Genomic DNA, 25,255 nt, shown 5'->3' on the forward strand with positions numbered 1-25,255 from the left:
GGAGCTGGGCGATGGTGGTGCACGCCTTTAATCTCTGTGAGTTCGAGACCAGCCTGGTCTACAAGAGCTAGTTCCAGGACAGGCTGCAAAGCCACAGAGAAACCCTGTCTCGAAAAACCAAAAAACAAAACACACACACACACACACACACGGACATCTCTAAGTGGTGCTGAGACCCAGGCACCCAAGTACTTTGTAAAAGTTTTAATATGAGTCAGGTGTTGTGTGTGCCTGTAATCCCAGCACACTGGAGTTGAGACCAGTGGAAAGGTCGTTGGCTTTTAATCCTGCCTGGCACTATATTCCCTTTGCAAGGTGCAGCAGAATCCGTTGCTACAGAATGCTATTGACTACAGAGGAAAGCTGCTGGGGGTGCCTGGGAAAGGGGCTTCAAGTAAGCGCTTATCTTAGAAGGGTTCTTTATTTTGTTTATATAGTGTTCTGTCTGCATGTGTGCCTGCAGGCCAGAAGAGGACACCAGATTTCTTTACAGATGGTTGTGAGCCATTATGTGGTTGCTGGGAATTGAACTCAGGACCTCTAGAAGAACAATCAGTGTTCTTACCATCTGAGCCATCTCTCCAGCCCTCTTGGCAGGGTTCTTAGGGCCCATTCCTGGCCCTGGAAACCCACACAGCAGAGTCTCAGCTTTGAAATCCGTTAAAACAGGACAGAAAATGCAGTCCTCCCCGGGGAACCACGTCCTCCAGTTCACATGGCCTGCGTTTGCAAACATGTGATTCTCATTATCTTAGGAGGGAGACCTGAAATCACCGCAGGCTCCCTGTATCCATCCCTGCTCTAGTGATGGCAGGTGAGAGAATAAAGAGCTACTTCGGACAGGCAGAGAAAGCCTGAGAGTCAGAAAGCAGGCAGACACGGCTGTGGAGGCTTCTTCGGTGACTTCCCACAGTGTTTGAACAGCAGGAGTCTCTTTCTAACTTTTTAGCCAGCCAGACGTGGTGGTGCACGTCTTTAATCCCAGCACTTGGGGAGCATGAGGCAGGTGGATCGTTTGTTGAGTTCGAGGCCAGCCTGATCTACATAGTGAGCTACAGGACAGACAGGGTTATGTAGAGAGAACTTGTCTAAAAAAAAATCTATTAAAAATTAACTGCTTGGAGTTGGAGAGATGGCTCAGAGGTTAAGAGCACTGCTGCTCTTCCAAAGGCCCTGAGTTCATTTCCCAGCAACCACATGGTGGCTCACAACCATCTGTGATGAGATCTTGAGATCTGGTACCCTCTTCTGGCCTGCAGGCAGAACACTGTATACATAATAAACTTTTTTTTTTAAAAGAAGCTTTCACTATTAAAAAAATTATCTGCTTGGTTGAGTGTGGTGATGCAGGCAGCTTAAGAGACTAACATAGGAAGATCACAGTTGAGGCTAGCCTGGGCTATAATAGAGACTCTATTTCAAAACAGTTTTAGAGGCTGGAGAGATGGTTCAGTAAAGAGCAGTTGCTGTTCTTGCAGTGGGCTGGAGTCCTGTCTCAGTGCTCAGAGCTTCCTGGAACTTCAGCTTCGCAGGCACCCATGCACATATGACATACACACATGCGCGCTCACACACATACATGTAAATTTTTTAAAAGTTTAATTTAGTTTTTAAAAATTACCTAGATAGACATTGTGCTTCCTAAGTTAACCTGACACAATTTATAGTCATCCAAGAGGTGGGAACCCCAGTTGAGAAAATGCCTCATAAGATTGAGCCTTTTCCTAACTAGTGATTGATGTGGCCCAGTCTGGTGGTCCCGTGCTAGGCTCTATAACAAAGCAGGTTGAACAAGCCATGAGGAGCAAGTAAGCAGCACTCCTCCATGGCCTCTCTGTCAGTTCCTGCATCCAGGTTCCAGCCCTGTTTGAGTTCTTGCATTAGATTGTGACTCGGGATGTGTAAGCTGAACAAACCCTTTCCTCCCCAGTTGCTCTGCTTGTAGCAGTTCATCACAGCGATAGTAACCCTGCGGTGGCCGTGTCTCCGCCTTCACTGCACACACTAATCTGGGGCCAGCCTTGACCACAGCTTCCAGGTGATGGCCATGTGGCTCTGCCGCTCTGCAGATGCCATCTTAGGTAACAGAGGCCTAGGAGGCATCTAGTATTAAGAAAAATATATACTTTTTATAAAATTGCTACTGGCCCAATTATTACCCTTTTGCCAATGATTCCTTTAGTTTTTCAATTTCATTTTGTTTTTCATTTGTTTGTTTGAGACAGGTTTCTCTGTGTAGCCCTGGCTGTCTTGGAACATGCTCTGTAGACCATAGCTGGCCTTGAACTCACAGAGATCTGCCTGCCTTTGTTCCCTAAGTGCTGCTGGGATTAAAGGCCTGTGCCACCACTGTCCAGCTTCAATTTCATATTCTTTATAGGTTATTTTTCTTTTGCATTCCCAATTTTTTGCCTAAGTCAGTTAAGAATTCATATCCCCAGCAACTGCTTCTCCTGCCTTTGATCCGTTCCTCTCCCCAGCACAGATGATGTCTTCTAACAAAGCCTACACGGGTTTGCTACCAGAGCCAGCTCTAAAGTCCCCTCCAACTTGCTGTTTACACTGAGTTGATGTTTCGGCCTTCATTTTTCCATTGACAAAAATTGTATAAGTTTATCATGAGCAACGTTTTAAATCATTCACACACTGCAGAATGCCCAATTATTTTAAAGTGTTTTATTGGGTTTCCTATAATGCATTTTGATCATATTTAGCACTCAGAGTCTCCGTAACTCCTTGGATCACCCCCAGACCCACAACTTCCTTTGCTTTAATAATTCTCAACTCTAATTTGTACTGCTCATACATACGAGGTTGGGGCCATCCACTGGAGTGTGGTCAACTTACCTAGAGCCACAGCCTTTAAGAAGCCTGAGACCCCCCCCCCCCCAGAGTCCCTAACTATCCATAGCTTCTTGATTAGGTGTGGGGGCCCGTGAAACGCTTTCCACTCCACGCTAGAACGTTGACTGGCTTGGTCTTGTCATGCAGGCATCTCTTCTGTCCTATCTAGGTGTTTCACTTCAGCCTTCCCTGACCTCTGGCTCTTTCTGCTCCCACTTCTTCGATGGTCTGAGTCTCTGGAGAGGGGGTGTGATGTTACAGACGCGCCATTTGTGTGACTGAGCACTCCACTGATGATATTCTCTGCACTCTGACCATGTGGGGGCCCACAGATGTGGGTCCATTCCACCTTGACCAAAGGTCAGTGAATTCAGGCCCATTTTTGTTCCTTCAAGGGTGTGACAGGAGGTTGGACCCAGGGAGTAGCTGTCTACAGGCTTGGTCTAAGGTATGGTTGCTGCCTGTCCTGCCTGAACAACAGAATGCTTAACTCAGGATATAGTTGCTTGATGTCTCAGGTACCGAGGCAGGTAATGGCGCTGTTTGTTCTTTGTATCGTGTTAGAGCAGTCTTCTGCCTCCCCGCACCCCATCCTTTTGGATTGGGGTGTATAAGTGTATGAAAGATAGATGCGGGCAAACAGCATTCACTGGATTATCCTCCCAGTGCTATCGATATTTCCAATCCTCACGCCCCTACCCTAAGATGTGTTAACCCCATTGAGGCTGGACCCCGACTTGACCAGCTGTGACTTTCTGTGTTAACCACTGTCTACTGCCCAAAGAAACTTCTCTGAGGACTGAGAGCTGCACTCATCTACAGGTAGAGATATAAATTTAGACGGCAGCTTGATGCTATGTGCACTTAGCAAAACAATAGAAGTAGGTCTGTCCCTGGGGCCTGTGCGCTCACCAGCCATGGATAGCTGAGTTTCTGGTTCGTTTTCACAGTACTGGAGATACTGGGCTTGTTTTCACAGCACTGGAAGATGCTGTGCAGGCTGTTGGGGAACAGCCTGACTCAGCTGTGAACATATTTTTCTTTTTATGGTAAGAACACTTGAAACACTCAGAACAAAAGAAGGAAAGAACACATTCAGAATCTGGACAAGGGATTAAACTCCTGGGATGAGAAATTCAATAATTTGGATGAAAAACTCAACCAAGACATAGAAGTTCAGAGGAAACAGAAATCTAGAAATGACAAACTCTAGTTGCTTAAAAACTCAATGGAAAAGCAGCTGCACAGGTGGCGCAGAGGCTAAGAGCGCCGACCACTGTTCCCGAGGTCCTGGGTTCGAGAACAGCTTGCCGCTCTATGTGAATAATGGAAAAAAAAAACTCAATGGAAAGTGATGTGTTCCTCCAGCCTCTGCCTCTCAAGCTCTGGGGCTGAAGGTGTGCACCATACACCAGACATATTATATTAAAAAAAAAACCTCCTGGCTGGCAGAGTAAACATATACTTGTAACCCCAAAACCCAGGTGAGGCAAAAGGATCTCACTTCATAACAAGATCATCTCACTGCATCCCCAAAAAAGGGGAAAACACCCCAAAGTGGATTAAAGACTCAAATCTATGACCAGAAACTGTTCTCAACCTTCCTAATGCTGCAACTTTTTAATACAGTTCGTCATGTTGTGGTGACCCCAACTGTAAAATTATTTCATTGCTACTTCATAACTATAATTTGTGACTGTTATAAATCATAATATATAGGATATCTAATCCCCAAGAAGGTCATGACCCATGGGTTGAGAAACACTGCTGTAGGGGCTGAAGCGATGGCCCAGCAGTTGAGAGCACTGGCTGCTCTTCCAAGGGATGGGGGTTCAATTCCTAGCAACCACACGGCAGCTCACAACTGTAACTCCAGTTCCTGGCAATCTGGCATCATCACACAGGTATACATGCAGGAAAACCCTAATGTACATTAAAAAAAAACTTTAAAAAAATAAGAAAAAAGAGAACCACTGCTGTATTAGTATTGAAAGAAAACGGCCCCTTGTGACTCAGCTGGGCAAGGATGAAAAAAAGCTCAAAATGAAGATGAAGAAAACACTTATGGCCAATAGAAATACTTTTATTTATAAAATAGCTACTTAAATATAAACATCTCTAAATATAAACACTTCATAAGAGGCCCCGACCAGTGGAGCAGAAGCTGTGGCTTGGGTGTCCACAGGCACATCCTGATTCACAGGATTTTAAGGCCAAATGTGCAGTTGGAAGAGCAGCTGCTGGAAGGCTGGGCCAAGAGGGCTCAGCTGGAGTTTGAGAGCCCGCTGAGACAAGCCTCTGGCCATTTCTTCACATGAGGTTTAGCGCACACCTTCCAGCCTTGGGCGTGAGGTCTCATTAGGCACTTTTGTATCTGTTTGGCTTTGAATATTATGTCTGAAGTATGGCAGTTGGAGAGAAAGAAAAACACGTTTCCAAGTCTGAGACAAGCTGCTTCTGTGGCCACTGATTGTACCTGCTTCAAATAAGCCACGACTGTTGTGAGCATGTGTGGACGCCACTAGATGGCAGCAGAGTGCTCAGATGGAAGACAAAGGCAGCCAGGCTTCCTCCAGGCTCAACCGGTTGGAGATGACTGCAGAGTGAATACTTTCAGGGGCCAGCTGGAGTGCTGCCTTCAGGGAAGTCTAGGAAAGTCAGTCAGTTAATGGCGTACAGGGAGAAAGGTTAGGTGACATCACACAGAGACTACATAAGGTCGATGAGTATCAGAAGGAGGCAGATGACCATGTCTGACAAGGCAAGAGAACCCTCCAGACACAAGGTCAAAAGGAAAGGAGGACTGTAAACACCTAACAGAGGAGCAGCGAGAAAGAACAGGTTAGCATTTCAAGAACTAGGAATCGGGAGCACATCAGAGAAGGGGTGCCAGGTACTGGGGGTGTCTCAGTCACTTTGATGCACCAGGTTTAATATGATCGTGATGAAACCTTTACCAAGCACACAGGCATGGTGGCAGGGTTCTCCCAGCATGCTCCTCTTCCTCTCAGCTGACTGCTCAGTCAACCACAGAGGCTGCAACTACCGATGCACAAGCTTCCTGCATCCAATACTGCTTTTCTGATTGGGAACTTCTCAGTTCCCAAAGCCAACACCAGCACTTGGCTGCTGCTTGTGGTCAGGGAATCACTGACAAGCACTGGGGTCCACTTCAAATTCTAGCGAGCATCACGGTGCACAACCCAATCAAGAACAAAGCTTAGCTTGCACTCCAGTTATGGATAGGCAGTGTGGTGGGGCCTGCGCTCAGGAGCGGGTGCCTGGGGCCCACAGATCCTTTCAGCGGGCTGAAAGTGGCAGCAAGGGAGGGTGGGGGCAACCTGGGCTCAGGTGTACTCAGTTTTCCGGATATAATTGGAAGGGACATAGCCCTTCTTCCCGTTAACTTCAGCCAACCACCACTCCGTATTGCCTGTGACATCTTTAAACTCAAGGATCTTGAGTCTCTGATTGGCTGACACACTCAGTTCATTTGGGTTTCGTGCCTTGAAGGTGTAGACGGCAAAATAGACCTATGTGAAGGAGAAGAGAGGGTTAGGAACCTGCTGCAGCCCTGTGAGGGCGATGTGTGCTGCGTCTACTGGTCACCCGTGGGCCTGGAAGTGGAATTCCTTCCTTCCTCCCTCCCTCCCTCCCTCCCTTCCTTCCTTCCTTCTTTTCTTCTCTCTCTCTTTCTATCTCTTTTTTTTTAAATCTTTTTTTTTTTTTTTCAAGACTGGGTTTCTCTGTGTACCCCTGGCTGTCCTGAAACAATCTCTGTAGAGCAGGTTGGCCTTGAACTCAGATCTGCCTGCCTCTGCCTCCCGAGTGCTGGGACTAAAGATGTGCGCCACCACTGTTGGGCTGAAGGTGAATTTCTAATCTGATTACAGTTTAAATAGCTGCATATGATTGGAGTAATCCATAATGAACAGGGCAGAGGCAAGGGGCACGCCACCAACTACAGGCCAGACTAGGCTACCTGGTGAGACTCCTCTCACAACCAAAAACTCTCAAAACATGCAGACCTTTTTATTGTTTCAAAACAGCCTTAAAGAACAGCAGGAACCTTGGCAATATGGAAGATGGTGAGCTGCGAGGAGACTGTCTGCCCCGATTCTATATTCCACTACAAAGTCTCCATTGGGCTAAGAGCTCAGAGCACAGGCTAGCCTGCTCCAAAACCTGGGCGGGCTCCATTCCCAGAACAGGAAAGAAAAACAAAATCCCAAACCAAACTAAAGTAATAACACATGATTAATCTCAAAGCAAGAAACATCTATCTGGCTGGGCAGTGGTGGCGCACGCCTTTAATCCCAGCACTCGGGAGGCAGAGGCAGGCGGATCTCTGTGAGTTCAAGACCAGCCTGGTCTACAAGAGCTAGTTCCAGGACAGGCTCCAAAGCCACAGAGAAACCCTGTCTTGAAAAACAAAAAACAAAACAAAAAAAAAAAAAGCCAAGCTAAGGCTGGGTATTCATAAATAAGAAAAAGTCTCTGTGTATGATTTACTTGGGAGCTGGGTGGTGAACCCCCCAAAAGTCAAAAGAGTAAAATATCTAACAGTAAGTGCCGTCAGGAGGACAGAGAGAGCACAGCATGGAGAAGGGGAGGACTCCAGTGATGGGAGAAGCCGTGAGGCCACAAGGGCCATAGTTTCAGGACAGCCCAGGCTCAGGAGTTGATGAGGCTAGAACTGAGCCCCCTGTCAGTAAGTCAGAAGATGCGGTCCACTCAGATCCAGAACTGGGAAACCTGCCCTAGGCTGTCAGCAGAGGGAGCAGGTGTCACATTCTCCTGGGACATGAAAGCCGAACTGGAGAGGAGGCTTTTGGAATCTAGACTCCAGCCATGGCAACATAATACAACTATGACTAACCAGGAAACCCACTGCTGTGTGAGCCTCGGCAACACGGGCGCAGCCTCGACTCCGTGGGGGACCAAACTGTGTGAGAGAAAGGGGACACCTGGCTCACGAGGCAGGAGCAGGGCATGCAGAAACAGGAAAAGCAGAAACAGCACTGACTTTCATTTCTAAATTCTGGGAATAAAGCTAGAGCTAGGGGACAAAAGCCTGGCTGGGTAGGTTAAATAGCAGCCCCTACACTGGATGAATGCATAGGTTTGAAGAGTAAAAACAGATTTTATCTTGGCATCCAGTGACAAAGCAGAAGGGGCCTGGAAGTGTTTGTGGAAGTTCTGTGCAGAGAGGGGGGCTGCTCCCTAAGACAGTGGGGTTCTGTGACATGTATGACAGGATAGGGTTACAGCCCCTGTCTGGCCTTCTCCTGTACTTGCTCTACATCTGCCCCTGCTTGGGAGCCACACAGGGGCGGGGTGTGCGTACCTGGTTACCTTCCGTCTCACTGCTTCTGAGCCCTCTGCTCCTGTCTTCTGGAGTCGGATAGGCTCTTGTGTTTCTGTCTTCTGGAGTCGGATAGGCTCTTGTGTTCCTGTCTTCTGGAGTCTGGTAGGCTCTTGGGTTCCTGTCTTCTGGAGTCGAATAGGCTCTTGGGTTCCTGTCTTCTGGAGTTGAATAGGCTCTTGGGTTCCTGTCTTCTGGAGTTGGATAGGCTCTTGCACTTCCTTTTACCAAGTCATTACCTTGTTCATTTCGCCCTGGTACAGAGTAACCTACCACCTCTGGATGCCTGGAACTTCGCTGGCAGCCCCTCAGGGTTGAAACAGGTTGGCTTATGTCTCTGGCACCATCTGCAGAGTCTACGTCTGGATGCCTGGAACTTCGCTGGCAGCTCCTCAGGGTTGAAACAGGTTGGCTTACATCTCTGGCACCATCTGCAGAGTCCCCTGACCTAAGCTGGCAGGTAGAGTCTGGGTCTGAAAAGCACCTGGAAGGCCCAGTTTCTGCACTCCCGGCATTCAAGGACAGACCAAGAGTTCCTTGGTCACATTCCTTCAGTGAAGAGGCGTCCTGGGGCTGCTTTGGGGAAAGCCCTGAGGTGAAGGACACAGTCATGTTGGAGTTGAAGGTCAAGGCACTGTTGCTGTTCTGCCGCTGGACCCTGGGCGAGGAGCTACTCTGCTCTGACTCTGTGGACGAGTGGCTGCCCACAGAGGCATCCGAATGGCTGCGCCGAGGATTGTAGGGCTTCAGGAAGGAGCTGTACACAAAACCTTTGGTGACTGCAGAAGGAAAGAACAGCAGCTAAAGCTGGAGCAAGAGTGAGTGAGTGTGTGTGTGTAATTTGAAAGCTACGTCAATGGGGTTGCAGTGATGGCTGGGCAGTTAAGAACACCAGTTGCTCTTCCAGGGGACCTGGGTTCGATTCCCAATATCCACAAGGCACTGACAACTATTCATAAAGTCCAATTCCAGGAGGTCCAATACTACCTTCAGTCACAAATGTGGTGCATAGACACACATGCAGCCAAATCACCATACTCATAAAAAAAAAGATCAAGGAAGGCAAAACCCAAGCGCTTAGTGACGTGATGGCTTGCAACAGCCAAAGCCAGAAAATGCCCCAAACCCGTGGCTGCCTTCCAGGTCATTATTATAGCAGCACAACATGAAAATGACAAGGATGTCTGTGGGCAATTAACAGGCTGGTGAAAAACACAAACCAAAACAAATCATGTTTGTTTAAAAATAACCAATGAAACACCAAAATTTGGCGGCTGGTACTTGTGACCTCAGCACTCAGGAGACCGAAACTGAACGATTACTCCACGTTCAAGGATAGCCTTGCCACAAGGTGAGACCTTGTTGCAAAATAACAGGACCAAAAAAGGAAACAAAAGTATCACGTTTGGCAATAGGCACAAAAGACAATGTAACAGGATGCCCAGACCACACAAGAGAAGACTCGGGTAAGCTTAAATTCAAATACACCATGTCAAAAACAGATCTCAAGGTTGTCCTTGTGCTGAGTCGCTCAGGAAGGCCATCTGTGCCTGCCCTCTCCATATACCATCTTAGGGTCATGGAAAGCCGTGGACTGCCATGAGTACTATAACGCAGGACGCTGAGTCTAGCGTGTGCACCTCAACAAAATGTCTATGGTGATGATGGAGGGCTCCGGGCCACACATTTCAAACACAAAGATGTTTCTCATAAGAAAGAAATCGGAGGAGCACAGTCCCTGGGCATGCAACTCCATGCCCAAAGAATGTCTCCCTTACGGTTTCTTTTTTATTAAATGCTGGCATTTTAATCTTATCACAATTTTTCTTTGTTTCTGTCCCAGGACTCTGCTCAGGAAGGAATCCAGGTTTCTAGAGCTGAGGGATGATCCTGGCTGGGACCCCACATGGCAGGTCCCCCACGTGGCAGGATGTCTTTGGATGTAGTATGAGGTATGTCTTCTGGCTTTTCCCATAGATTCTGGAGTCTGAACTCTAAACCACTGACCTGGAGGGCTCTTCATCAACCTCCCCAGCCCACAAGAAGCTTTTAAAGAAACCCCCAAAATGCTAAAATTGGCCTATACCCCCCAAACTCTACTTAGAATACTTAGGCCGGAAGCTTTGGAACTCATAAATATTGGACATTCCTCAAACCAAAACATTTATCTATTTCCCCACCCTCCACAGCAGACAGACAAGGGTTCCTGCTGGAAAGGCCAGTGATGACTGTGAGCCCTGCCCTGCGGCTCCTGCAGGTTTGACAGACAGGTTCTGAAAGAGCCCTGTTGGTCTAAACTTGGGGTTGTGGATTTGGAGATTGTGGGAAAAGGGATTATACTAAAGTCTATAATCTTCCTCCAAAAAAAGAAAGCTGTGAAGTGTTTGATTTCACGTCCCTCTCTAAACAGCCATGAAGTAACATTATTACAGGGACAGCTAACAAAACCACAGGTTTTTAATTCATACAGTTTATCGATTCAGAGGGCAGCTGCCTGGGTGACTTAGAAAAAAAACCCATGGCAACAGTTTCAGGATAAATAAATATAACAGAATCTTCTCTGAAAGTTGTCAAAAAAAATGCATTCCGAAGCATGTGGCTTCACTATCCACCTGGGTGGCACACTCTCTCTAGAAACCAGGACAGTTCTATGATCACACCCCCTTAACCAAAAGCTCGCACGTCTTTTCCTCATTGGGTCACATTTCCCCAGAGCCTGCAGTCCTCACCTCCACTGTCGATGAGCCAGCGGTTCTGACTGCCCATGGGATCTTTCTTTTTTATCACACCCACCAGGTCGCCTTCCAAAAGGGAGACATCCAAGTCCTGAGCAGCGTTGAAGTTCCGTTCCACCTGGAAGAGCTTTTCAGGGGGGTACCTTGCCAGCAGGGAGGCCCGCAGCTCTTCTGATTGCAGCATGTAGCTCGGCTGAGGAACAAGGCCAGTGAGAACCACGCCATCTTCCTAGCACGGGACCGTAAGAACCCCGTGGTCTCCCTAGCATGGGACCATAAGAACCTGGATGTCCTCCTAGCACAGGACGGTAAGAACCCCGCCATCACATTAGCCTCGTATTTAATCTCATCTACCATCTCAGGAGCGAGGCACAACCCTCAGCCACTCAACTACCTACAAAAGACGCTTTCATAATCAAGTCAGGATGCATTAGGTAAAAACTGTGGTCCTTTAGGCAACGTTTTGATGTCTCTGAAGGCATGAGGCAAGCTAACATCCTTATTTTATGCAAAAATAGAAAGCAAAAATTTGATTAAAGTGCTAAACGATCTGATACTGGGGTAGAGAGGGTGCAGCCCAACTGCAGAGCACATTCTGAGCATGTGGGAGTCTATGGGACAAATGTCTACGGAAGGAAGATCATTGGTTGGTCCTTCTGGCTAGGCACCCACATGATCTGGAATATCTTACCCCCAGACTTAAAATAGGAAAGAACTGTTAAAAACAAAAAACTTCAATGCCACTCCAGGTGAAAAGTCATTAATGGTTTGGTTGTGCTGACTTTTCTAATACATGGTCAAAAATAGGCCTGAGTAAATCTCTAACTCATTCCCCTTCATGAACTCATCCATGTATCAATGCTTTACTAAGATCTAAGAAGGATTCAAGAAGGCAGCTTGAAATTCACATCAAGACTCCAGGTGGTCCCAGTCGGGTACCAGAGCCACATTGGTGATGCTTGGGAAACAGCCTGGGATGGAACAGGCCCAATAGTCTCTTATTCTCCATTTATTATGAAAAGTCAAAACTGCCACTAAGCTGTCCCCATGCTGAAGCAAAATAGGTCTTCGATATTAATATCTATCTGCACAGTGCTTATGTACTGGGCGACTCCCCGTGTTAACTTAGTTAGTCTGGTGATCGCCCTGTGATGCAGGGCTGGTGATTATCATCTACCATCTGGGTTAGAGATGATGAAGCTAAGTGACATGCTCAGGTGCCCGTGTGTCCATCAGCACTGGGCACCACACTGGGTGCCTACTCACCATGCCAAGAAGGGGCTTCCGGGATGACTGGCGGTCTGTGGTTTTCCTCTCAAAGGGCTTCCTGGGAGCAGGGAGGGACTCGGGGAAGAAGGTGAAGACCTGAAGCTGCTGCAGGGCCCGGCTGTGCTCCTCGTGGAAGATGGCAATCAAGTTGCCTTCTCGATCAGTGGCTCTCAGTGACTGTAGACCATAGGGAGTCAAGACAGGAAAGAAGAGAACACAGATGAAAGATCCCTGGGCCTGACAAAGTCTTCAGAGCCAACTCCACACACTACAGTCAACTGTAGTTGGCTGAATTAGGCGTCAAAACGGCAGTTGATGCAAGAGACAAGGAGCTCTGTCACTGCCTGGGAGCTAACCCTTCTAGAAATGGCTCAAGATGGAACAACCCCAGGCTTCAAGACACCAAGAATGGACCAACAGTCCCTGATGGCAGGACCAAATGACCCTACCAAGAATTCTAGAAAGCACCCATTGTGTTTCAGAGATAACGTGGTCCTAGCAGAGGGAAGGACGCACCGACAGCAGGGGCTGCAGCTGCTCCAGCGCCTGCTGCACGAAGTCACAGTGGGCTTCAGCGTAGCCGTGGATGCAGTTGGTAAAGAGGCCCTGGGCGTATTGCTGGAATTTGGGCAGCTCGTCCAGCAGCTGGGCGTTCAGGGCTTCGTAGTTGTTCCGGGCTGACTGAAGCTCCTCCAGAGTCTTCTTGTCCTTGAGCTTCTCCGCACGCTCGGTGCAGTTGTAGAAGTCCAGAAGCTTGTCGAAGCGTTTCTGCACCAGCTTGTGGGGCCCCGTGAACATGCTCAGCAGCTGGTTTAAGGGGCTGATGACAAGCCGCTCAGTCCTCTCCTTCTGTGGGGACAAGAAAGGCAGGTCGCTGGTCAGGATCTCATTTTTGTCTCCAAAGCACTTTAAGGTTGATTTGGTCATGCCTTATACCCCTCTTTGCTCTAAGGTGACCCTGTGTAGACCCACAGCAACGCCCTACTGTACTTCACTCTGCAATTCTCATAATAGGCCTTTGCCACCACCCCTCTAGCTTCTTTGCTCATGAATACTAACGTATACTCCAGTATGATGTGTGACTAGTCTGTGTGGTCACCCTGTGCCACGCACTTAACTACACTTGATTTTAGCTGCAGATAATCCTTAAGTCCGGGATGTGCCCTCCCGCTCAGTTTCCAGTCATTACCGTGTGGCAATGCCCACTTTTACTTTTCAGAGGATTTTCCTCTTATTCCTCTAGAAAGACAGACATTGAGAGTAGCTGTTAAACACATAAAAATATACGTAAGCACTCGGTAGTGTATTATCTGCATGTGTGCAGACACCAGAGGGCACCCTTGGTGTCATGCTTCAGGGGCCATTTACCTTCCTTTTGAGAAAGGATCTCTTGCCATCCTGAAATACACCAAGTAAGCTTGGACAGTTGGACAGTGAGCCACCTGTCTGCCCCTGCCTCCTCAGTGCAGAGATTACAAGAGTGTGCCAGGCAGTGGTGGCACACACCTTTAATGTCAGCACTTGGGAGGAAAAGGCAGGGGGATCTCTGAGTTCGAGGCCAGCCTGGTCTAGCCACCCTGTCTCGAAAAACCAAAACAAACAAGAGTGTGCCACCACACCAGCTCTTTTTTAATAAGTGTACTAGAGATAGAACTCGGGTCCTCAGGCCAGGCATGGTGGCACATGCCTTTTAACCCCAGCATGCAGGAGGCAGAGGCTGGCAGATGTCTGAGTTCAAGGCCAGCCTGGTCTACAACGTGAGTTCCAGGACAACCAGGGCTCCACAGAGAAACCCTGTCTTGAAAAATCAAAACCAAACAAAAAACAAAACAAGAGCTTAGGTCCTCATGCTCTTTGGGAGCTGAGCTGTCCCAGTCTAGCGGCATACCATTAAAAGAATTTCCTGTGGGAGCCCCTGGAAGTTTCCCGGTGTGCACGCCCGCCCTCCCGCTTTAGCCTTCCTCCCAGCAGAAGGCTCTAACAAAGCCACACAATCTGCTGGCAACGGCCCCCACTTCTCTTTGGAAGTTCTTAAGCAATCTGCCCCTGTAGCACTTTCTCTATGGAGTCATTTACTGATGATATTTTAACTGGAAAAGAAATATGGAGGAATAAATTTTTTTGAGATCAGTATACTCAGTGAATCCACCAGACTGCATTTCCTAGCTTTTCACCCTAGATTGTCTTCTGAAATAACGTAAGTTATGGGGAGACCCCAGAATATCCCCAGGCCCTGTTGTCCCCACACTGGTTGCGCTCTACCTCAAACTCTGATGCGGCACACTAAAGCTTGTGACTCAGGCCTCAGTAAGGGACTTTTGGTGTGAGCTGCCTTTTGAGAGGGCTCTGGGAAGGAAGCCAAGCCTGGAAACGGGGCTGGACAGGCACTCACAAAGCGCGTGAAGAGCTGGTCGCTGATGCAACGGTGCACCTTCTCGAACTGCTCCAGGTCATGGTGTCCCCTCTCCATACACAGATCCCACATGCTCATGGCTGCCACCACCTTCACACACGCAGATTCCTAGAGCCCGTGAGAGAGACAAAGTGAGATAAAAAGTCACCTGAGCAGTAGCTTGTAATGGCAAATCTGCCTGCAAAGTCCCTTCTCTTGCAATGTTTTCACACTGAAATATGCATGCCCTTATAAAGGACGGATGGGGTGCAGAGAACAGAACAACAGAACTATGGTACAGAAGGGCTGGTGGATTTATCAGCTTAGCATCTTTCTGTACCCAGTCAGAGAAAGGTCTTATTGTTGTTTAAGTTACATAAAAAATAAAAGAGCAGGGCAGTGATGGCGCACACCCTTAATCCTAGGACTTGGGAGGCAGATGGATCTCTGAGTTCAAGGCCAGCCTAGTCTACAAAGAGTTTCGGATAACCAAGGTTACACAGAGAAGAAATCCTGCCTTGAACAAAACAAAATCAAACAAAAAGATTTTTTTTTAAAAACTGTGTGTGCACATGTGGACACCTGTGGAGGCCAGAAGAGGACATCACACCCCTCAGAAGAGGACATCACAGACTGTGAGCTGCTCATCTGAGGTGGATGCTCGGAAGCAAACCTAAGTTCTTCAGAATGGACCTGGAAGAGTTTTTCTCTTTTGATGTGGGAGGCTTTGTGAATTTGTGGGTCATCCTCGAGCAGGAGCCATGCTAACCTTTTCTGTAATGTCCTGATTTAAGTTTATGCGCTGACAAACCACGCACCCAAGAGTTTCTTAATTCACCGTAAACAAATCAGCTCAGAACCGGATGATTCCTGGGGGATTAATGAGCAATGGCCTCCCTGCTCAAGTCTTGGCTCACGCTGCCCCTTCCTGAGGACAGCTGCTTCAGGCTCCCTCTTGACAACCTGTTCTGCTTCCCCCATTGACTCTGGCTCCCCTGATGGCCTCCACCCTCCCATCACTACAGAAGCATCTTCTGTCAGGTGGCGTGACTCCCTGAGCCTTGGTGTCTCCTCGTCCACGCGCTGCACAGGACGAGGCTCCTGACCCATCAAGACTGTTTCTGCATCCTGAGCTAGGTTGTCTGCTTGGCACATGATTGATGGTTTAAGTTTAGGAAACACCTACTGTATTGATATCAATGCAGATGAAATCCAAATACAGAAGACCTCCATGAGTGTATTTCAAAAGTTAACAAAACCCCTTAGTAAAAACTGCCCGTGTCTCATACATTCACAGTTTATAACACTTTTAGGTATTTCACTCTTAAAAACATACACATACGAGGAGTCATGTATTTTAAAAAAGCCTATACTTTGTCAGCAGGATAGACTGAGGAGTCTCCTCAGTTCTTCTCTAGTGGAGAACTAATGTCAAAGGTGATTATTTTCTAACTTTCTCTTAAAGAAATAACCGTTCGTAGGGTGTGGTGGTGTAAATCTATGGACTACAGTAGAGTTTTACCTCAAGGGAGGGAGGAACACAACTATCGTAAAGCCCGTGATTCTATATGCAGTAAAACTTTCAATCACAACAGATGGAGAAAGACATTCCAAGATAAAACCAAATATAAGCAGTAAATATCTACAAATAGAATCCTACAGAAAGTACTAGAAGGAAAACTTCAACCTGAAGAGGTTAAACTCACCCAAGAAACACAGGGAATAAATAATCCTAGGCCAGCAAATCAAAATGAGTGGGGGAGGGGGAACCACACCATAAGGACAAAATAACGGAAATCAACAGACACTGCTCATTGGTAACTCAACATCCATGCTCTCAACTCCTCCCAAAAAAGACACAAATTAATAGAATGGATTCAAAAACAGGATCTACCCCTGCACTGCAGCCAAGAAATACACCTCAACATCGAGACAGACCTCAGGGTAAAATAATGGAAAAAGATTCCAAGCAAATGGACCTAAGAAGCAAGTTGGTGTAGCCATTTTAATATCTCACAAAATAGACCTCAAGCCAAAACTAATCAGAAGAAATAGGGAAGGATACTAGATACTCAAAGTAAAAATCCACCAAGAGGACATTGAAATTCTTAACATCTATGCCCTAAACACAAGGGTACCCATATTAAGAAAAGAAACATAACTACAGCTTAAACCACGTATTGACCCTCACACACTGATAGTGGGAGCTTCAATACTCCACCAATGGACAGGTCATCCAGACAAAAACTAAACAGAAATATTGGAACCAACTGATGTTATAAACCAAATGGACTTAACAGATATTTACAGAACATTTCAACCAAACACAAAAGAGTATACCTTCTTCTCAGCAGCTCATGGAACTTTCTCAAACTGACCACATAATCGGGCACAGAGCAAGTCTCAACACTACAGGAAAATCGGAAAAAGAAAAAAAACAAAACAAAACCCTGCATCCTATCTGTTCATCTATTAAAGCTGGATTTCAATAACTATAGAAACAGTAGAAAGCGTATGGACTCCTTGAAACTGAACTCACTACTGAACGAAAAATGAAAACATAACCAAACTAATGGCACACAATGACAGAGGGGCAAAGAGGCAGATTCACAGCACTGCCTACATAAAGAAACGAGAGGATTCTCATGCTAGTAACTCAATAGCAGATTGGAAAGATCTACAGCAAAAAAGAAGAAATCATGCCCCAAAAGAGTAAACAGCAAGAAACCACCAAACTCAAGGCTGAAATCATAAAATAGAAACAAACCAAAAACAGTACAAAGAATAAACAAAACCAACAGAGAGCTGGTTCTTTGAAAAAAATCAGTAGGATTGGCAAACCTATATATAAACTAACCAAAAGGCAGAAAAATCCAAATTAACAAAAAGGGAGACATAACAGAGACCAGGAAACCCAAAGAATCCTAAGAATAGACTTTAAAAACCGGTACTCTACCAGATTGGAAAATCTAGAAGAAATGCTTAACTTTCTTGATGCATACCACTTACCAAAGGTAAATCAAGATCAGATAGACAATTTAAAGAGACCTATAAGCCCTAGTGAAATAGAAGCAGCCATTAAAAGTTTCTCAACCAAAAAGAGAGTCCAGGGTCAGATGGATTTAGTGCAGAATTCTACCAGACTTTTAAAAAAAGAGTTAATGCCAAGATTTCCCAAATTATTCCACAAAATAGAAACAGAAGGAACACAACCCAATTCATCTTATGAGGCCACAACCTGATACCTAACCCTCATAGAGAAACACCTAATAAAGAAAGAGAATTGCAGACCATTTCCCCTTATAAACATAGATGCAAAAATTCTCAGTAAGATACTAGCAAACTGAATCCAAGAACACCTCAAAAAGATCATCCACCATGATCAAGGAGGTTTCATCCCAGAGATGCAAAGATGGGGCAACATATGTAAATCAGTAAATGTAATCTATCACATAAACAAACCGAAAGACAAAACCCACATGATCATCTCATTAGATGAAGAAAAGGCCTTTGACAAAATCCAATACCCCTTCATGATAAAAGTCCTGGAGAGATTAGAGATACATGGACATGCTTCAACATAATAAAGGCAGTTTATAGCAAGTCCACAGCCAACATCAACTTAAATGGAGAAAAACTCAAAGCAATTCTGCTAAGATTAGCAACAAGGCAAAGTTGCTCACTCTCTCCATAGCATTCAGTATGGTACTTGAGTCTTAGCCAGAGCAATCAGACAAGTGAAAGAGATCAAGGGGGTACACATTGGAATGAAGTCAAAGTATCTTTATATGCAGCTGATATGATAGTATACATAAGTGACCCCAAAAGTTCCACCGGGAAACTATTACAGTGAATAAACATTTTCAGCAAGGTAGCAGGGTACAAAGTTAGCTGACAAAAAATTTATACTACAAATGACAAATGGGCTGAGAGAGAAATCAGGAAAAACTGCACCATTCACAATAGCCTCAGTAAAAAATATAAAATATCTTGGGGTAACTCTAACTGAGCAAGTGAAAGATTTCTATGACTAAAACATTTACGATATTGAAGAAAGAAACTGAAGAAGGTATCAGCAGATGGAAAGAGCTCCATGCTCATGGACCAGCAGGATTAATATAGTAAAAACGGCCATCCTGGGGCTGGAGAGACAGCTTGGCAGTTAAGAGCACTGGCTGCTCTTCAGAGATGCAAACTTAATTCCGAGCATCCACATGGCAGCTCACCACTGCCTGAAACTCCAGCTCCAGGAGATCAGACGCCTTCACACAGATATGCATACAGGTGAAATATCAATGAACGTAAAAATAAAAAAAAAATCATTTGAAAAAATAGCCATCTTACCATTCTACAGATTCAATGGAATCCCCATAAAAATTCCAACACAATTCTTCACAGATCTTAAAGTGACAATTATCAGATAAAATTATCATGAACAATCAAAGAACTACTGGAGGTGTTACCATTCCAAATATCAAGTTGTACTACAGAGCTATAGCACTAAACACAGAATGGTATTAGCACAAAAACAGACACACTGATCAATGGAATACAACTGAACACAAAAACGGACACACTGATCAATGGAACCCAACTGAAGACCCAGATATAAATTTACACACCTATAGACACCTGATTTTTGATAAAGCCAGAAACACACACTGGATAAAAGACAGCACTTTCAACAAATGGTGCTGGATGTCGCATGATGAAGAATGCAAATAGATCTGTGTCTGTCATCTTGCACAAAACTCAAGTCCAAGTGGATCAAAAACCTCAATAACGTATGACTAGACATAGTAAACCTGATAAGAGAGGAAGTGGGGAACAGCCTTGGCAGAGGACAAGACTTTCTGACCTGAACACCGTTAGCACACACTAAGATCAACAATGAATAAATGGGACCTCGTGAAACTAAGAAGTTTCTCTACAGCAAAGGACACCATCATTTGACAAAGTGATTAAGTACAGGATAGGGAAAGATTTTCTCCAGTTCCACATCTGATAGAGAGCTAATATCCAAAACATATAAAGAATGCAAAAAACTGGATATCAAGAAAACAAATAATCCAATTTTAAAATGGGCTACAGATCTAAACAGAGAATTCTCAAAAGAGGAACTCAAATGGCCAAGAGACATGTAAAGAAATGCTCAACATTCTTAGTCATCAGGGAAATGCAATTCAAAACCACTCTGAGATTCCACTTTACACTAGTCAGAATGCTAAGATCAATAACACAAGTGACAGCTAACACTGGTGGAGATGGGAAGCAAGGAGAATATTCCTCCATTGGAGTGCAAAATTACACAGCCACTATGGAAATCAGTGTGGCAGTTCATCAGAAAGATGGGAATTAATTCTATTCTTGGGCGTATACCCAAAGGATGCTTTGTCCTACTACAGAGACACTTGCTCAACCATGTTCATTGTTTATCCAGTCATAAGTCAGAAACTGGAAATAACACAGATGTCCACCAATGGATGAATGGGTTAAAAAGCGGTACATTTACACAATGGAATATTACTCTGCTGTTAACAAATGAAATCATGGCATTCACAGGTAAATGGACGGAACTAGAAAAAAATCATCCCGAGTGAGGTAACCCAGAGCCAGAAAGACAAATATGGTATGCATTTGCTAATATGTGTAGACCCACAGAGCTTAGGTGCAGAGTGAGGGACTGGGGGTAGGGACAGATCGTCCCAGGAAGGGGAAATAGAATAGATAGCTATGGATAGACTATGATGGCATGGGGAGGGGCAAAGGGATGGACTGACACAGGAAGATCAAACCAGGAGGGAGGGACAGCTAAAATTAAGGGCCATTTGAGGCCATTTCACATAGAAATCTAATACATAGAAGCTTCCTATATATATGTACATATAGTGAAGGCGACCTGAATGAAATTGCCAAATAACAGAGCCCCTGACTAGCTATCTCTCATCACTAAATGAAGCTTCAGTCCTGGGTATGGGTTACATCTAATCAAGTTCTTGGCCAAAGGGGTTGGCCAACAACTCAGGCTGTTGCAAAGGCTCCCCACAAACTGATGGTAAGACCATATTGATGAAGACAACATCTGTACAAATCACTGGCCATGGAAGAGTGGTCATTTCAGTGCAGATTGCTTTCATTAACCAGGGCTCTGTGAGCAGGCCAGACGAGGAAGAGCGACCCTGACTGGGGCCACGCTGACACTTACCCGGATATGCTGGAGGTAGAGGGACAGGTCTCGGATAAAAGATTTAATCAGTCTCTCCTGCATCCGGAAGTTCTTTTCTGTCTCTTCAAATACTTCATCTTTTAGCTGTTCAAAAGGAGTGCATTTAGAAAACCTGCATTTCTTTCAATAGACCTTATTGGGAAAATATCTTAGAAACATCTTTCACCAAAATATATATATATACTTGCTGTTTCCTTTCATAAGAAACTGAGTTTGGTGAGCTGCCTCTATGACTCTGGATTCTGATCACATGTGGACCTGCCTACTTCCAAACTGACTTCCCTGCTGTGTCCTGGCCGGGCTGCTGTCCTCTCCTTTCCCTTGTGTGTTCGCCCATCTGGCAGCCCCTCCCCTGCTCCCTCTCAGGTGAAGACTCATGCTTCCACCGATCTCCCGTATACAACAGAAACAAAGCGTGAGAAGCAGAAAGCAAGTCTCTGCTCCCGTGTGCTCTCCACCCCGTCACCATCGGGGTGTGGTGCAGGATGAAGTCTGGTTCAAATTCCTCCATCTCCTCCTTTCACGTTTCCCTCTTCGTAACGTAAGGCATTCATCTAGGTGATCTTTGAAATCCCTTCTAGCTTATATGTCTGCACAGTGCATCAGGTTCTCTGAATAGATTATAAACGTCTTAGAGGTAGAAAGACCACGACAGCTAGCATATGTGGGCCAGCTGGCCTCCTCATTTGCTTCTGTGCACATTGTAAGCAGCTTGGTAGTTGAAGGACCCTATCTCCATTAACAGGCAAAACCAAGGAGACACTAAGAAGGTTCCCGTGCCAAGCCATGCCAGCAGCTGTCCCCAGGGCCTGCAGAGCTGCCGGACACGCTGCAAGCATGGAGCTCACCTGAGGAGCAAACCCCGTGAGGTGCTTCAGGTGGCTGCTGACCCGGTTGGACTTCTTGATGATGGAGTGGATGTTCAGCTTGGAGATCTTCTCCATGAGGCTGTCGTCATCACCTTTGCGGTACTTAAGCACTAGGATGCAAGCCAAAGCCATTGGTCAAAAAAGGTCCCATCCCCCTCCTCCCGCAGCCTGAACTCAATGAGACTGTATCAGCCCAGAAACACAGAGGTTTTTCTAAAAAGGAGCATAAAATGAAATTAACCCAAACAGAAACGAGTGCTTGTCTTTGATAACTTATAACTGAACAGACAAAATATTGGTCCAAAGAACCAGTCTAGACAGAAGTGTGGCTCTCCGGGCAGACAGAGACTGGCGGCCAGGGAAGGGGCCTGAGATAGGAGGAAAGACAGCAGAGATGTAAGGTCAGGATGCCTGTGAGTTCAAGACTCAGGGCTGTCACTAATCAGGGCTCAGCTTTATAAAAGCCATTTTACCTCTTCGAGCTTAATATTTTGAACCATCTAAGATTAGTATGTGATGGTCATGTATACAAATGAGTTATTTATATGCAATGATGCATATAAGGAAAGCCACTGTGTCGAACAGAAAAGTCTGGAGATTACAGTGGACGGGAATGGTGGAGGAGGAGCAGAAAGGACACCCTGGATCAGGAGGCTGAACCTAAAGGAAGGGCTCCAGGGGCAGAGAGCTTCCAAAGCCACAGCAGACGAGCGGGGTTTTCATGAAGTTTGCTCTAAGGCAAGCACAGAACACAGAGAGCAGGCTGAAGGCCGAGAGCTCTACACGACCAACCTCTGACCTCTGAACCCTGACTCGGGGCAATCACCATGCTGCGCCTGTGAGTATTCGGTGCGAGCTATGACAGAATAAAAAAGTTCAACTCACTCCACAGGGGAATGGGTGGGCATCCAGCTAGCCGGCTGCACAGGGCTGAGCGGGGAGATGAGGGCCTATGTCAGAAAGCAAGCCACTGGGCACAGGCGATAATAAAAGGGTCTGTGAATTTAGTAGGGATCAGTAAAACTCTAATTAGATGAATCAGAAAATAACCTAAGCAGGTATTGACAAGGGCTGCTTTCAAAGATGCGATAGGACACTGTGTGACAAAGAACCCTCCGTCACCACTGGCTAGTCCAGTGGTTCTCAACCTTCCAATGCTGCAACCCTTTAATACAGTTACTCATGTTGTGGTGACCCCTAACCATAAGTTATGTCCTACTATGATTCATAACTGCTAATGCTATGAATCATAATGTAAATATTTGATATGTGTGGGGGGTCCCGACCCACAGGTTGAGAATCACTGGCCTAGCCCCTCCACCCCCTGCAGAGGCGTTTTCTGTCCTGTCACTTATTTCTTAATCACCCTTCCTTGTTCCCGACTGTCCAGACTGGTGACTTCTCATTATCACGTTGTCCTTAGGCCACCGCTGCCCCGAATTCCAGCACTGTTTGTCCCTCCCGGCCCCCTCACACCTGGACCCTGCCTTGCCGAGCCCCCGGGGGAGTAATTCTTTAGAGAAAAGCCTTCTTGGAGGGAGGGCCTGGCAGCCAGGCAACCTCCTTTACCTCAACGCGCCTTTCTCACCTAGATCCTTCCGACGCTTGTACTCATTGATGTTAACGTTGATTTCCTTGACAGCAAGCACTGCGCTGGTTAAAGGGACCTTATCCGGGTGGGACTCTGGGGTGGAATTCAGCAACTCCATCAGCAGCAGTGGGTAACGCATTATTCTCTGTACGGGCTTGATGAGGAAGGAGCCCAGGTTGATATAATTGGTGCAGCCCCTGTAAAAGCAAGCGGAAAAGGACTCCTGTCAACCATCAATGCTAAGGTGTTTCTGGATATCATCTGCTATCCCCAAAGGCAGTTTGGTCTCTGACTCTGCGTTCTGTTCTCATTTATTCAGTAAATCCAGTCCTGCTCCGCAGAGGGACAGCGCTACTATAGGTGCCGAACAGCAAAGATAGCCTTGCTGTGGGGGAAGAAAAGAAGCAAGCGCTAAGCAAATTAATAAAGTGGTGTTGGTGGAAAGTGCTGAGAAAAAGTCTGGCAAGCATGTCTAGATTTCTGTCTAAGAAGAAATGAAAGCAGCCTTCTGAGGGCCTGACGAATCCACTGAATAAATAGTGTGCACCAGGCACCAAATAAGGGGACTTACCATTCGTTGTACAGGCTCCTATAGGGCGGGAGCAGGAGGAGAGAAAGAGAGAGTATTAGAGACGGATGGCATTGACCTTCTCACTATCCCCACAAGCCTACTCAGCACACAAAAGCCATGCAGATGGAAGGAAACCATAGATGCCAAGGGTGGGTATCCCAGCTTAGACAGCGAGCCATCTCCCCGGCTGTTTAGAGGCTACAAACGCCGACTCAGTTTGCGACACATACAATTCCTCCCTCCCTTCAGACAGGCCCCACTGTGTGGCCTGGGCTGGCCTGAAAGTCACTGTGTAGACTATGTTGGCCTTGACCTTACTCCAGTCATGCCTCAGTCTCCTAGTGCTGAAACCAGAAGACAATCGGGAAGTCACTTAAGATTCCCATGACACAACAGAAAGGAGCAAGATACAGCACAGGACACGTGATAATGTGTCACTTATGCGTCAAGTAAGGTTGGTGGGAGATATCATGACCATGGGGCATCTAAAAGGCTGGTGAGAGCAGCGGCAAAGGCGGGACTGTCGAATCTCCTACTTAAGATCTGCCAGGGAGTCCTGAAGATGCTTCTGGATCTTCTCGTCCTTCTCGTAGATTTCAAGCAGTGAAATGGCGTCATCGTGGTTCTGGCAGTAGACCCTGTACGTTCCCTCAAGTTCATCCCGGTGATCAAGAAACACGGGTCCTTTGGAGCATACACAAACAGACACCAATGTCAGGACTGCTCTTAGTAGTCCAAAGCATATTGACAAACATGATGGTCATTCAAGTTCTCCTGCTATAAGAAACAATAAGATAATCCATCAAATTGATAAATACTCCTGTAATCGCTTAAATTAGAAATCATTTAAGCCACAATTGACAGAACTATGTCACCCATATATTTCTTTTTCAGAACATGTATTTACACATTCTGCCTTGATACAGCTTCCAGGCCTCTTCATGAAGACAGATAATGGCATCTGCAAGCACGCTCCAATGGTCACATGACCAGGCCATATGACCCTCTTGCTCTATACTCTTCAGGAACATCTGCACAAGGATGAAAAAAATATCCCTCCACAGCAGTGCTTTCTAACTTTGTGCACAACATAAAAACATAAGGGTACAAATGCAATTGATTATACTACCTTAAATATCTGTGATTAAATAAAACCTCAATTTGTAATATGGTATGTGTTTTTCTTGCCCTTTGGTTTTTAAAATTTATTGATTGATTGATTGCTTTTTCGAGACAGGATTCCTCTGTGTAGCCCTGGCTGTACTGGAACTACCTCTGTAAACCAGGCTGGCCTCAAACTCACAGAGATTCATCTGCCTCTGCCTCTCAAGTACTGGGATTAAAAGATATGTGCCACCACTGGCCAGCTTAATTTTTTTTTAATTTGTGTTTA

The 25,255-nt window shown here is 46.0% G+C and overlaps 1 protein-coding gene and 1 non-coding gene across 3 annotated transcripts in view; both read right to left on the reverse strand.

Moving 5' to 3' along the window:
- Positions 1-4,920: 4,920 nt before the first annotated feature.
- Dnmbp (dynamin binding protein) overlaps positions 4,921-25,255 on the reverse strand; it is a 100,493-nt gene continuing 80,158 nt past the window's right edge. For both annotated transcript variants that reach the window (XM_013348204.2, XM_026781525.1), the window contains 11 exons: positions 24,399-24,546; positions 23,863-23,880; positions 23,289-23,488; positions 21,680-21,810; positions 20,811-20,915; positions 14,606-14,734; positions 12,730-13,062; positions 12,211-12,390; positions 10,939-11,137; positions 8,192-8,988; positions 4,921-6,377 (listed from right to left, as the gene is read on the reverse strand). In XM_013348204.2, the coding sequence (XP_013203658.1) occupies positions 6,192-6,377; positions 8,192-8,988; positions 10,939-11,137; positions 12,211-12,390; positions 12,730-13,062; positions 14,606-14,734; positions 20,811-20,915; positions 21,680-21,810; positions 23,289-23,488; positions 23,863-23,880; positions 24,399-24,546 (2,426 nt within the window). In that variant the 3' untranslated portion in view covers positions 4,921-6,191. The remainder of the gene's footprint in view (positions 6,378-8,191; positions 8,989-10,938; positions 11,138-12,210; positions 12,391-12,729; positions 13,063-14,605; positions 14,735-20,810; positions 20,916-21,679; positions 21,811-23,288; positions 23,489-23,862; positions 23,881-24,398; positions 24,547-25,255) is intronic.
- Positions 15,317-15,421, reverse strand: LOC113456613. Its single transcript, XR_003377370.1, has one exon. It is a non-coding gene; the product is annotated as a U6 spliceosomal RNA (small nuclear RNA).

The sequence above is a fragment of the Microtus ochrogaster genome, chromosome 8, assembly GCF_000317375.1.
Source record: "Microtus ochrogaster isolate Prairie Vole_2 chromosome 8, MicOch1.0, whole genome shotgun sequence".
Lineage (NCBI taxonomy): Eukaryota > Metazoa > Chordata > Mammalia > Rodentia > Cricetidae > Microtus > Microtus ochrogaster.